General features: G+C 31.1%; 1 protein-coding gene across 2 annotated transcripts in view; it reads left to right on the top strand.

Annotated features, from left to right (window-relative positions):
• Window positions 1–14,876, top strand: part of LOC143085511 (neurobeachin-like) — a 239,768-nt gene that overhangs the window by 53,993 nt on the left and 170,899 nt on the right. Inside the window, exons 23-38 of one of the 2 annotated variants that reach the window (XR_012981352.1) lie at window positions 294–417; window positions 1,165–1,357; window positions 1,838–2,406; window positions 2,756–2,909; window positions 3,882–4,062; window positions 4,439–4,620; window positions 5,017–5,124; window positions 5,918–6,071; window positions 7,742–8,038; window positions 8,655–8,891; window positions 9,344–9,376; window positions 10,720–10,866; window positions 11,425–11,784; window positions 12,179–12,305; window positions 12,675–12,783; window positions 13,227–13,393. Coding sequence is in view for 1 of the 2 variants with exons in the window: in XM_076261893.1 (XP_076118008.1) it covers window positions 294–417; window positions 1,165–1,357; window positions 1,838–2,406; window positions 2,756–2,909; window positions 3,882–4,062; window positions 4,439–4,620; window positions 5,017–5,124; window positions 5,918–6,071; window positions 7,742–8,038; window positions 8,655–8,891; window positions 9,344–9,364; window positions 10,720–10,866; window positions 11,425–11,784; window positions 12,179–12,305; window positions 12,675–12,783; window positions 13,227–13,393 (3,130 nt within the window). In the remaining variant the exon portion in view is untranslated. The remainder of the gene's footprint in view (window positions 1–293; window positions 418–1,164; window positions 1,358–1,837; window positions 2,407–2,755; window positions 2,910–3,881; window positions 4,063–4,438; window positions 4,621–5,016; window positions 5,125–5,917; window positions 6,072–7,741; window positions 8,039–8,654; window positions 8,892–9,343; window positions 9,377–10,719; window positions 10,867–11,424; window positions 11,785–12,178; window positions 12,306–12,674; window positions 12,784–13,226; window positions 13,394–14,876) is intronic. The other variant, XM_076261893.1, reaches the window with a different exon arrangement.

Genomic DNA, 14,876 nt, shown 5'->3' with positions numbered 1-14,876 from the left:
TGGATGCTTCAGAATACAAACATTCATAAAACCTATGCTGTTTATCACAAAAGCCCAGGAATGATATGGTCTGAAGATTCAGTTGAAGTTGTTGATTGATATAATAAAGAGGTCAAAATATTGCAGTACATCTGTGTATTGAACAGGGAATGGCAGAAAATGAATATTTTAGACCCAGTGTCTTGACAGAAATTAAAAATATTTTGATAAGAATTTACAGATAATTGGGGAGGGGGACTGGATAGCATATAGTATATTGTCAGATGTTTTACTAGTTACATGTATAATTTCAGCGATATTAAAGGTTGTGGCTACAATGATTAGACAATGTAAGATGACACCAGAAATAATGGAAGTGAGGCGACTGTTTTTATCAGATCTTACTATACTGTGCAATAATAACAGAGAAAACAGGAGGTAGATATATTATAATTATGGACATGAGGAGAAGATTGTTTTTGTTTTATCTCTCTTTATAGTAATAAAATAGCATTATTAACATAAAGGCATGTTTATTCATTGATACAAGAACAGAATTTCCATCTTGCCTGCCCAATTATGGGGCATTTTAAAGAGGGTGGTAAAGGGGGGATGCTTGCACGAAAAAAACGTGAAATAAGACATAATTTCACGTTGAACGTGAAATAATTTCTGTAATGAACGTTGCACGAAAAATAAATACTTTTATTTGAACCTTTTGTGACTGAGTCACTGTCTTCTTGTATATATTAACTCTTTGTTTTACTTGATATTCCCGATTTAGTATACACATTTATGATATAATTGGTTTACAGCTTTTAAAAAAGTATTTCTTGACGATCCCTGCCAAGTGTTTGAATTTTATTTGAAAAATACCGAGCACGCAAAATAAGACTTTGAAAATCACGATGCACGTAAAATTCAATAAGCAGAACACGTTGAACGAGGCACCCGTCTTGCACGACTGAACGTCAAATAAAAAAGTAAAAACACATTGAACGTGAAATAAAAAACGGTGATCACGTTGCACGAAAATAACCCTTTACCACCCTCTTTAAAGTATTTCTAAAACATTTATGCAAATTGAAGAAAAAAAAAATGCTTTTAAAAATGAAATGATCTTTTTTCCCACCTCAATCAAATTAGTAAGGTGCATATACTACATCTGTCAATGTTGTATTTCAGAACACTGTTACAGATGTCTGTCTGGCAGGACTGGCTGTTTTCTCTTGCCTACATTTATCCCCAAAATGAAGAAGAGGCTAAAATCACAGACATGGTGATGTCATTATTTAGGATGTTATTACACCATGCTATTAAGTATGAATATGGTGGATGGAGAGTTTGGATAGATACATTAGCTATTCTACATTCAAAGGTATGAAAACAAAATTCATCATTTCAGGGATTGATAAAGTATGGGTAATTTCACAGTTATAACTCTAAACAATTACACTGTTTTGGTATATAATTTAGAACATGCAATTTCAGTTTAAAATTTATCAAGATTTATTCATTTAGGGTTACCAAAAATGTGAAACTTTTAGATTGTATGGAGTGCATTCATTTGTCCAATATCAAAAATTTGCAAAAGAAGGAACAAATTAAGTCAAATGCATGAATCAACCCAATGAATCATCTTTTGAAAATTGTATGCAACAATGGAATCTGTTTTATGAAGAAGAAAAAACCTTTCCATATGTATATGTAGTATGCAACTGTTTTTTTTTTTTAAATATATTTATATATTGAAAGCCTTTCTTTACAGTAAATATACTCTTAAAAAACACAGTTATTGAATTTTAAAGGTTCTTTTTTAGTTATGTTCATTTTTAAAATGTACAATGCTCATTTACAGGTAGCCTACGTAGATTTTAAGATTCACATGTCCAGAATGTACAAGGAATATGATAAACAAAGAACAGATGACATTGACCCAGCCGAAAGAAGACATTACCCAGTTAGTACCATATCTGGTGTCTCTGATGCAGAAATAGCAAAACCTCTGCCAAAAAGTACTGTTACTTTAAAGGAATTGGCAGAATCAGGAGGTGACAGCAATAATAGTCAAGGGGAGAAAACTGTAGAATTGAATACTCAGCAACAAGTTGAACAATTTTTAAACGAAGTTATAGATGATGTGGTAGATATTGTTGATGGTAAAAAATCAAACAATTCACAAGAACCAACCTCAGAAAGTGCAAATCAAAAACCTAGTCAGCAAACAGAAGAGGAACAAACTGAAGATACTGAGGAACGTCCTAGACGACAGGCCTCAGTACAGAGGACAGATAGTACAAGAATATTTAGCCCTGGACCAAGGGCTCCACCATTTAGAATACCAGAGTTTAGGTGGTCAGGCCTTCATCAGAAATTGTTATCAGATTTGCTGTTTTCTATAGAAACAGACCTTCAAGTTTGGAAAAGGTAGGAGTTCACTGAGTGAGGCTGGAAACTCATTTATGTATGCTTCAGACACTTAAATTGATATTTTTTAAATGAACAATTATATGAAAAATTGCATGTAAGTGCTCTCAAGCATAATCATCTCTAATTTATTTAGATAAAAGAAAGAACTAAAAAAGTTACTGTCCTTTGTGCAACACTGTTCTTTTATTTCCTAAATATAAAAAAGAAGTTGCGGTATGATTGTCAATGAGATAACTTTCTACAACTTACAAGAGACCAAAATGACACAGAAATTAACAACTATAGGTCACATGGAACTGTAAATATGTAGTGACTACAAAGTCAAAGAAACTTTTTCTATTTGCAGCCATAGTACTAAAACTGTGATAGACTTTGTTAATGCTGGTGAGAACCATGTTTATGTTGTCAATGTGACCCATATGATATCTCAGCTTGCAGACAATTTAATCACTTCCTGTGGTGGATTACTTCCCTTGTTAGCAGCTTCAACTTCACCCAATGTAAGTATTTGTTAACAGCAAGTCCTTTCAAAACAAAACTGAAATATTTATTTTGATATATAATTATAGTAATGTAACTTTTTAATAAGTAAAAATAACTTCAGAATAAAATATTTTTCTTAAATGTAAATAAGCCAGCAACTCAACAACACAAGTTTAAATTAAGAGGATATCATTTGAACTTCAACAATTCACAATAAGGCAAGCTCTTAGATCTTTTGGTAGGTTTCAGATTACCTTGAGTTGTGAATACATTCAACATGTTGGTGTATTCCTTTAATTCACAGTGTTACACAAATGAAGCACACGTTTTGTATTTTCATGCAGTCACTACATGATTGACAGTTATTTTGTTAGCTGTATTAAAAAAAGTTGGTAGATTCAGTGTATGATGTTTATTAATTAGATTGCTATTTTTATATGTTTGTCAAAGATAGACAAAACTTGTTATCCTGCAGTCCTTGAAATAAAAGATTTACAAGTATAATTGGTGATAACAGATTATTAGAACCCAAAAGAATATTCCTTTTAAGGTTTCTTAGACACAGATTACAAGATATATTTTAAAATTTGAAATACAGTCTAAGATATATTTGTATAAAACATATTTTAAAGTTGAATGTAACCAGTATAAATGTATGAATTCATTAATACTATGACCAATGATGACTTCTTCAAAACTGTGGATTCATTAATATTTGTTAAATACCAAATTTCGTGGATCGCATGAGTACAGGTTAACCTAAAAATTAAATGTTCAACGAATTTTAAATTTTCCATTAGCTAGTATGCATACTTTGGCAAAACCATGAAATTAAATATCTACGACAGTGTCAGTTTTCGTCAATCCACGAAAATTGGTACCCACGAAAAATACATGAGCACAGTATTGTATTAACCATTAAACTAAAATAAAGCTTATGTTATCCTTTTATACAATTTTAATTTTAAACTTTTGTTTTATTTTTGTAGGGAGAAGTAGAGTTATTAGAACCTACCCAGGGTTTATCTATAGAACAAGCTGTATCCATACTGAACCGTGTGATGAACATGACAGATATCTTAGTATTTGCCAGTTCTACAAACTTTGCTGAGTTAGAACAAGAGAAGAATATGCCAACAGGCGGGATTCTGAGGCAGTGCCTTAGATTAGGTAACATTTTCTGTCATATACACTCAACACGAATTTAAATATTATATTAGCTGGGTCAGATAGAAATCGACCTTTTGCAAATGATATCAATAAACAAATGTATAGGTTCACCTATTTCATGTTGAAAAAATCTCTACTGGCAGTCTGTAACTGTTTTAAATTTGAATTGATATAAGAACCATACAAAACAGACAAAAAACACCTTTTATTTTGTATTTGAAATTTTTTGAATGGTAAAAAAATCAATCAAAGTGTGCAGAATGTTGATTTCTCTCTGACGTAAGTTATATGTTAATATTTATATGTATACAGCAGTATTTTGTATTAAAATTTTATGTGATTTTGAAGAATAAAATGCATCTTAAACTTCTTTCAGTATGCACATCAACAGTTAGAAATTGTTTAGAATGTCGACATAGACAGGCCCCAAAGACTCCAACTAGTGCCTCAACACCTTCAGAAAGATCAAGGTCAGGATCCATGAGAGGTCAGAGCCAGGTTGTTAATGGTGTTGACCCCATACAAGCTCTGATCATGGCATCACATCCTACAGAAAAGGTAAACAAACAAATTTTATATATGTTTGATTAAATGTTGGTTGCCTTTTGTTCAGTGGCAAATATTGCATGCATGTAAAGGAAGAGTTACCTTATTTGAACATAAAGATATAAAAAATTACCCAAAGTGGAAGACTGATTATGCATTATATATTTAAATAATATTATATATAATTATATTTTTTGCACTAAATTCATTGTTTTCATAATTTTTTAAATCAAGACCAATACAAGAAATAACTATTATTTGACTTGTTTTTCATTTGATCATGTAGTATAGTTTCTGGATAAGAATATATTATCAACTACCAAATATATTTTACTTTTATAGAGAACATTGAGGCTGAATGAGATTGTTTCGCTCAAAGAAAATAAATATCTTTTTTTTCTTTTTCAGAACATTGTAGAGAATCTGAATGAGAATGTATCACCAATAAAGGATTATGATAGACTTCTACAAGACATGGATATTAACAGACTTAGGGCCGTTGTTTATAGAGATGTGGTGAGTTCTGATAAGAGCTGTCTTTCCTTTTGTCAAAATGATGACTTTGATACGATATATTTGAAATTAGAATTCAAGTAATACACTAGAAATTATTCCTGGAAATAAATGAAAGATTACAATAATTCATTTCTTGATTAAATTAGACAAAATAAGAAGTATGTCATTTGATAGAATTTATGTGCACAGGTTCACAAATATAATTTCAAATGATTTTAACAGAAATCAGTTGTAACATTTGTGAGGAACATTTTAAAATAAAACATTGTCTGTGATTTACCTCTCACAGTCATGTAAAGTAGCACTAATATACATTGCTATGGTGGTATTTTGTTGTACCTTGCTATTAGAAATAAGGATAATGATTGACAGAGGATTATGTTTTCTCAACATAATTCAGTTTAATTTGAACCTAGTCAGGGAAATTGATCAATTGAAAATTTGGGTGAAAGACAGAAGGTACTTATATTGACTGATTTCATTACTATAAAATAACTCATGGAGTAGCGTTTTGGGAAACATCTTTTAAGTGTATAAGTAGATATAGGAAGATGTGGTATGGATGTCAAAGGAGACATCTCTCCATCCAATTCATAAATTGTAAAAAAAACATTGTAGGTCAAAGTACAGTCTTCAATAAGGAACCTTGGCTCACATAACATGCTATAAAGGGCCTTAAGAATGACGAGTGTAAAACCATTCAAACAGGAAAACAAATGTCTAATCTATATTAAAATAAACAAGAAACATATTTAATTGATCATTTTACTAGTAAGTGTGTCTATTTAACAAGGAGGAAACTAAACAAGCACAGTTCCTAGCATTGGCTATTGTATACTTCACCTCAGTGTTAATGGTGTCCAAGTACCGAGATATCCTAGAACCACCCAGTCCTGCTGCCACGCCCACTTCAAGTACACACAGACAGTCTTTTACTTCTCAATCTGGTAAGTCAAACTGGACAATCAATTTGTGCAAGTCAGTAAAGATATGGAAATATTTTAAGTTAAAAAGATTATAAATATTGGCAGCAGAAGTGATTTGTAAGTACATTTTAGTTCAAGTGATTCATTCAGAATAGATTCTTATCAGATCTCTTTTTATACAAAAAAAGAAAAAAAAACGCTTTGAAGTGCAATCAAAATTGCTCAGGTCAAATACTTGATGACTAAATTAAATTGGTTGATTTACCCTTTTTTTTTTGTTAAATATTGGATAACTTTGATTTTTGCAACTCACAATTTCCTGATTTAGAATGTATAGAACAATGAAAAATTTCAAAATGAAAAATAACATCACATCTTTCTAGAATTTCCATGATAGTTTTAACCAATCCAAACATTTTGTGTATGCTTTTGATAAAATTACTTTCTAAATTAGCAAAAAATACTGAAAGATTTGGAAACAATTTAAATAAATTCCTAGAGAATTGTTAACAGTGTTCTAAAACATGTTATATTACTAGGTTCTTTTAAACATTACTGTCATTGGCATGTTGAAATTTGAATAAATAGGTATTGTGAATGTAGAAGTTACTGTAGTGATATATTTCTGCAGTAACAACAGAAAAATATGACAAAATATGATATTAAATAATTTCATGTACTGAAAATTCTGTTATTGGTTACTTTTGATAACTTAGTGCTCATGGAAATTGAGAAGCTGGCAAGTATGGAAAGAAAAGGTAATTTTAAAGTATATTAGGATGAGGATATACTAATACAGGGAAAGTACAGCTTGTCAGATATTTAAAGATATTACATGCTAGGTGTGCAAACCAATAACTATGCTAGAATGTCTCATCATTTATTCAGATATCACTATTGATAACTTGACTTCTATATATATTTTGAAAGATATTTTTATGCTACATTTTGAAAAATTGGGCACATTGTGTTTTTCAAGTTCATGAGTCTGTATTTCCATCTGTTTGTCTGTCTTTGTTTTAAGTCTGTATTTCCATCTGTTTGCCTGTCTTCGTGTTAAGTGGTTTTCTTGATACTAGGTACACATAGATCATTATGTTTAAAAGAACTTTTGAAAAGATATGTCAAGTTACAGTTTTGACCTGATTTTGCAGCTCAGTGAACATATAAATGTATGTAAACATAATGCGTTGTACACCAGCTCATATATTATTTTCAGTGTACAATGCAAGTTGTTGTTCACATATTTCATGATACTGGGATATCTTTATTGAATCACCAAAATTGATATTTTTGCACATTTTTGAATGTTAGTCCATACAGGGATCAGATTAAGTGAAAAAGATTTATAGAAGTCAAATGAAGTTGTTATATTTTGCATCATGTAAAGAAAACTTTAAGGAGAGAAGATGAATAATTTCTTAAGGATTTCTGCTTTGAGCTTCTCTTACAAATCTTGTCTCATTTTAAATCTATGAAAATTAAATGATATTTAGTCTTGGAAACTGAATGTTGTTTATTTTACATATATAGCATGTATATACTAGTCAGTAATCAGATCAGTTTATAGCTTTTAATGCATTAATTATAGTATTTGGCTTTATTCTTTTATGAGAAGTTTCAATTTCTTTTATACTTTCTTTTGAGTTATTGAAAATCGTGCTGATTGAATTTAATTTCCTATTCCTCAGCTACTGGACTCCTTCAAAACTTGCGTCCTCTTTTAAACCCCCCAAATGGTGATTCTCCAAAAACTGGACTTCTGGGAAAAACAGGCAATAAATCTCCAACTGACCCTGACCTTCAAACAAAGGAATCGTCATCAACCTTATCCAGTATCTCTGTTAAAAGTGACCTTGAAGTTACTGAAGATGGAAGTGTTCTAGCCAGTATGGCTGCTGGAGATCTTGTGGTTGAAAATGAAGAAAATACAGATTCCAATTTGGAGCATGATAATATGAATGAAAATTTAGATAAGAGGGCTGAAGGTTAACATTTGTTGTCAGATGTTGTTTCATATAATCTCTTATTTTAACCATCTTTTTACTTTTTCCAGATGTAGAAAAACATGTGCTGGTTAATTTCACTTATGATTTATTTTTGTCTCTATCATTTATCTTTTTCTTTGACACAGGTGACATTTCTGCAATAGTTTCTTGCTAATTTTTATTTCCTTGTCTTTATGTTTATTTTTATTTATGTTATTTTTGTTTATAATACACATTTTGTGTGTTCCTAAATTTTCATATTAAAACACTTAAAAATAAGACCATAAAACTTTAAAAAGAGTTTTTCTTGGCTTCTTAAGATAATTATTATTTGTCAATATAAAACTAATTTTGGTATATTCAACTTGGTTAACTTATGTTGACAGTAAGGTAATCAAGTAAAGAATGCATTCAAGCAAATAAATAACTCTTGATCAATTTTACAAATACAAATTTTTCCCAAATTTCAATAAACATGGTAATTTTTTTCAAAGCAGGAAAACATTGTGAATGTTTTAAAAATTATTGCTGACAGTAGACATTTTGAAATGTGAGTAAACCAAAATATTATTTGAGATTAACAGTACTTAATTTATAATTAATATTTTCATGCTAGGGGATGAAAATGGAGATGATGAAGAGGAAGAAGAAGATGATGAAGAAGAGGAAGAAACTGATGAAAGTGAACAGGAAGAGGAAGTTAAGGATGAGAAGACAGGGGACACAACTTCAGAAAAGGATGATCAGACAGGGGAGACAACTCCAGAAAAAGATACAGAATCAGAGGATAAAACTGAGGAGCCACATGAGAAGACAAAGATTAAAGCTGATATTCATATTAATGATACAACAGGTATATACTATTTTTGAAGTGGATATTAATAAAAAGTGATGTGGGGTATACATGATAGAGACAGTAAACCAATGGAAACAGTATCAGAAAGTCATCTATAGGTCTACATACAATATCCAACAGTAGAATAAAATACTTAATATAGTAAAGAGTAAAAAGTTATCATAATCTATTTGAAAAAATACAATTCAGTGGCTTTTTAACATGTCATATATATAGTAACCTACACCAGATTTTAAATTGTTTTATCTCTTTCTTGTATACTGAGTAATTTTTTTCTGATCAACAACATTTATATGCTTTAAAATGTGTAATCTGATGGTAGCTTCAAACATTGAAAAAAATATATCTATATATAATACAAATGTACAAAGACAAATTGTAAGCTTGTTGTGCTTATTAAACAGTTTGTTGGCAGTATACAGCAATTCTTTTATATTTTTATGTTGCAGCTGTTGTTAAACCTTCAGAAAGTAAGAAAAAAGGTTGTTATTAAGATTTCATACTAAATGTATCAACATTATCCTCTCCCACATTCAGTGTCATAACATCCTTGCATCCTTTATCATAAACCTTTGTATTGTCATACCTTAACCATTAAAAACCCTGGAATATCAATTAAATTACATTTGTTACAATTTATTTAGTATGATATCTCCCACAACTGAAGTATTTTGTGTTATGTTAAGTATGCATGTGCTTGTTTCTTGTTTTGTTTTTATTTGGTTTGAAGCAACCTTGTTTATGTTTGCCTTATGTTTTGTTTAATAAATGCTGGATAAATGTTTGTTGTATTGACAAAACAGAATACCCAGGTATGCATGTGTTTGAACCATTATTCCTACTTAATAAAGAGAATTAACATTGATATCAAAATAGTCACTTTTAGAGGATGAACTTATATAAGTAGAGAACATTCATCTAAAAATAATTCCAATTAAGTATGTTTTGATGTTGTCATTTATAAAGCCTGCATGAATTGCCTCCCCTGGCTATCCTCTTTTTTTGGGGCACCAACATGCTATATTTGTTCTGTCCAATTATATCAATCAAATAATTTGCATACCAATTTGTAATTCACAATTTTAGAATATAAATTATTATAAATGTTTCATTCACTAAAAACGAGGATAACATTCTGACATTGCATGTGAAGATCATCGTTCACTTATACATTATTTTATGTATGCTGTAAAAAAAAATTATCCAAAGCTTGAAATTCTGATGATTAGATTCCCATTAACGTAATTTTAGTTATTTCGCTTTCCTGCAAAGTTGCAAGGCAAAGAAGACAACAATTTGGGTGGTGAAATAAGAAAATCAAACAATTTGCACTCCAGCATGCCAGGGAATAACTCCTATTTAAACTACATCAATGGAAAATGTTCTGCTAACTGCTACTGTGTCAAGCATAACATTCTATTTTATTTTTTGCCAAACATATATATAGGACAATAGAAATTCAAGTCATTGCATGAATGGAGGTTTAAGCAAATCATGAGAGTCACCGTAAACCATTGTCTTAAAAAATTCTTCATTTAACAGTATTCTAGCCAAACAAAGTAAAATTACGGTATATAGGAAAAAGTTTCTCATGTTGTTTTCAAGGAATATGATCAAATGGTTGAATAAAATATTATTATAATAACATTAGAGTACCAGAACTTTTTTAAATGTTGTCCAGCAAACAGAAAAGATAAAAACTGTGTTCCAATGAATAAAGAAAATAAGTAAAATTGCAGTCAAACAAAATGTCTCTAAGATCTCGGTCCCCTTGATTTTAAGAAATTTACAATTTCAATAGTAAAAACCTTTACCAATTTTTCAGATGAAGAAACTGAATCTCCGAGTGCAGACCAGAGTCATGAATCTATAGACCAATCAGATGACCAGGAGACAGAGAAGGAGGAAGACAGAGGGGCAGCTGAAGGAGGTCAGACGGAAGGAGAAGATAAAACTGATGTTAAAGAAAATGGTAGGATTTAAAATATTGTTTTATTATTAGTTTTGAGTATTAATTGGTAGTGAATTATTTAATACAGGTCCTTGTACATTTAATTCACACACACAAGGAGGGGATTCCATTTATGGCAATTAATAAAACTGCATTAGCTAATTTCATACTTTATGATAGAAGGTTGACATCAACAATATTGTCTGTTTTATAGTCACTAAATGTAAGATACATTTACATTTTAACCAAATATTATTCTGCAAAACCACAGAAATTTTCTATAAATAGCTTATTTCTATCAATGTTCCTGACTAAAAATAGAACATATAAAGAACAAATAAAGACACTCAGCACAATAGTTTAAATAGAGAAACAATGAATCCCAATTTTAAAGTTTTGGTTTAATTCTACTATGAATCAAACAAACCACATCACAGGTGACCATCCAGGCAAGCCTATTCTGTAATGAACAGATATAACACACTCATTTCAACTCTCTTTTGTTGAAATTACCATGGAGTTTTAGGTACAAAATTAACACTAGAAAATAAATTTAAATTACCATATTCTGTTTGACAGGTGTAGAAGACCAAGATACATCAGTAAATGATACCTCAGCCACATCCACAGAACAGGAGCAAGAGTTAGAATGGGATGGTTCTGGAGAACCTGAGCCACAGCCCATCTCTGCTATCTCTGCAGGAACACATGGTGTCAGGCACAACAGACCAAGTCTTAAACTCCAGCTGAGTAAGAGTAAGATACCTGGCCCTGTGGAGAATCTACCTATGCCTGGTGGAGATACTGGTTCACTCACAGAAAGATTGGAGAAAGCATTAGGATCAGTCGCTCCATTGTTGAGAGAAATTTTTGTTGATTTTGCTCCATTTTTGTCAAAGACACTTATTGGATCACATGGACAAGAATTACTTATTGGAGGTAAATATTTGATTGATTAAAATTTATAAATACACAAAAAAGTAAAATAAAATAAGTTTTTTGTTAGGGACTGCCTTTATTGGGATATCTTATGATTCTGTTGATACTGTTACAAAAATAGTGACAAGTATGTAAGCCAATCGTCATAATCTTAGGTAGGTTATAATTTCAGACATTGATTTGTTGAAAACAAATTTATTTCAGTTAATTCAATTAGACAAAAAAAACAAAATATCAATACTTTGTGTATACTTGAAAGTGTTTTAGGGGAGCAAATGGAATTTGTGGGGTGGGGTGTCCATTCTGACTTCATTCAAAGTTCCATATTTTATTTGTGATAATGTCTTGAAACCATTGTGTATAGCATATTTGATTTATGCATTTTTTTCTTCAGGTCTAGTCACACTCAAACAGAGCACCTCTGTAGTAGAGCTGGTAATGTTACTGTGTTCACAAGAGTGGCAGAACTCTCTACAGAAACATGCTGGACTTGCCTTTATAGAACTAGTCAATGAGGGGAGGTAAGTCATTGTCACATCAAGAAGTATTGTATTCATTTCAGCATTATCTAAAACCTTTTATGTATGCAGTTCTAAAAAGTCGAGTTTATGCAAAATCCTTTTTGTAGACCTTATTATACAGAAAACTTTAAATTTTGTCTTTTGAATAAAATTAGCTAAAAATTATCTTACTTTAAATTAAAAATAACCCCAACTTTTTAAGTATATGGTTGTTTTTATTGATAGACTCCTTAAAAGTAGTTATTTCATGTTCAATATTCTATGAAGAGAAAAAATTGCTTCTGAATATTTCAACATATTAAAGTTTGTATTGATTTGTTTTGTTGATAAATGATAACCCTACCTAATTGGTTCATTTTATTTTTACAGATTGTTAGCACATGCCACTAGGGACCATATAGTTAGAGTTGCAAATGAAGCTGAGTTTATATTGAATAGAATGAGGGCAGAAGATGTACAGAAACATGCTGAATTTGAGGTTAGAAAATGATGAAGAATCCACTGTGTCTATGATTAATACACTTGCCAAACTGATCAATAGGGGACAGGAGAAGCACCATAGCTTGTGCTCAACCAAGATAACAGACTAATTTGTAATGGTTGAAGAACATGTTTTGTAGAAGTTTTTCAGTTGAATTTCTTTTTTTACATGCCTGATTCTATAGTTTCATTTATTTTCTTGGATTGATGTAAATTGTTTTTTTTTCCATGGTTATATGATTTACAGGATTTGCCTATAGAAATTAAAACCTTGTTGAACTTTTAAATTTGTTTTTCACAAAATCAGCGAAAATGGGTATCCCACAAATAATTATGAACCGATAGCTGGTGATTGGATATAATATAGGTAATTTCTCTGACTTTTCTAAATCAAAGTAATTTTTATCAGCAGAATTGAAGTTTTTGATATTTCTTTTTTAGTCTTTGTGTGCCCAAACCATGTTAGATAGAAAAGAAGAAGAAAAACTCTGTGATCATTTGATAAAATCAGCAAAGAGAAGAGATCACCAGATAGCTGTTAAACTGAAGGACAAAATTCTATATATACTGACCAATAAACATGGAGCCTGGGGTGATCCTTGTGAAAAGTAAGTTGATCATATTAAAAATGGCCGTCAAAAATTTTAAAGTAGACCATTTACAAATATTGAGCTGCTGTAAATTCAGAAATTATTGCATGCTTTTAAATTATTGCCAAAATTCATGAGTGAACAAAAAGGCGAGTTTAATTATACCTAACACAACAAAGTTGTGGAGGGTATAATGTTTTTGACCCGTCAGTCCTAGTTCTTATCAGTGCAACTCCTCTCTAACCACACAAAAGAATTTCATGAAACCTTTTTAACCGGATTTTTGTGACAAAAATGTCGGTTATTGATTTGGGGATGTACGGCGGGCGGTCGGGCAGTCGGGCGGCAATCAAATGTTGTCCGTGCATTAACTCATGAACCGTTCAACCAAAGCTTTTAAAATTTTAATATGTTGTTACTGACAACTAAATGAAGGTCAAGTTCAATAATGGCAATTTTGACTTTTACCGTTCAGGAGTTATGGTTCTTGAAAGATTGAAAAATGGAGTTTCCAGTCATGTCCGTGCATTTACGCATGAACTGTTCTACCAAAGCTTCCAACATTTTTATATGTTGTTACTGATGACAAAATGGAGGTCAAGTTCAATAATGGCGATTTTGACTTTTACCGTTCAGGAGTTGTGGTTCTTGAAAGATTGAAAAATGGTGTTTCCAGTCGTGTCCGTGCATTTTCTCATGAACCATTCAACCAGAGCTTTTGAAATTTTTATACATGTATGTTGTTACTGATGACAAAATACAGGTCAAGTTCAATAATGACGATTTTGACTTTTACCGTTCAGGAGTTATGGTTCTTGAAAGATCGTAATATGGCGTTTCCATTCACGTTGTTGCATTTACTCATGAACCATTCAATCTAAGCTTTTCAAATTTTAATATGTTGATACTGATGACAAAATGGAGGTCAAATTTGATATTGACGATATTCACTTTCACCATTCATCAGTAATGGTTCTTGTGATAATGCCAGGACACAAATAAATGTTAATAAATCCGGTTTGCTGTCGTTGTGACAGCCTCTTGTTAGATAATAAGGACATACTATGTAGATGTGCATATGGACAGTAAATTATGATTCAATTTTTGTTCTAGGAGTTATGACTCTTTGAACTTATTTGCTTCAATATACTACTGCAACAGTTTGTCGTCGCAACTCCTCTGAAACCACACAACAGAATTTCATGAGACCTTTTTAGATAATAAGGAAATACTATGTAGGTGTGAATATCGACAGGAAATTACAATTCAATTATTTTTCTAGGAGTTACGCCCCTTTGAATTTATTTGCTTCAATACGTTACTGGAACTTACAATTATTTTATTTCTCAAGTGACAATATTGGGATGTGAGGTATGTGACACACCCACTAAGGTTCTTGAATTATTGTGATTTTTACAATTTTGAAAAAATGCCTTGAGTGTAGGTTAAGGTAATATCTTAGGTTAGCTTGCTTGCTAGCTGAATCGTGAAGTCATTATTA

This window comes from Mytilus galloprovincialis, chromosome 8 (genome assembly GCF_965363235.1).
Source record: "Mytilus galloprovincialis chromosome 8, xbMytGall1.hap1.1, whole genome shotgun sequence".
Lineage (NCBI taxonomy): Eukaryota > Metazoa > Mollusca > Bivalvia > Mytilida > Mytilidae > Mytilus > Mytilus galloprovincialis.
The sequence above is the reverse complement of the archived record's forward strand: the minus strand, read 5'-3'. Positions and strand labels throughout refer to the sequence as shown.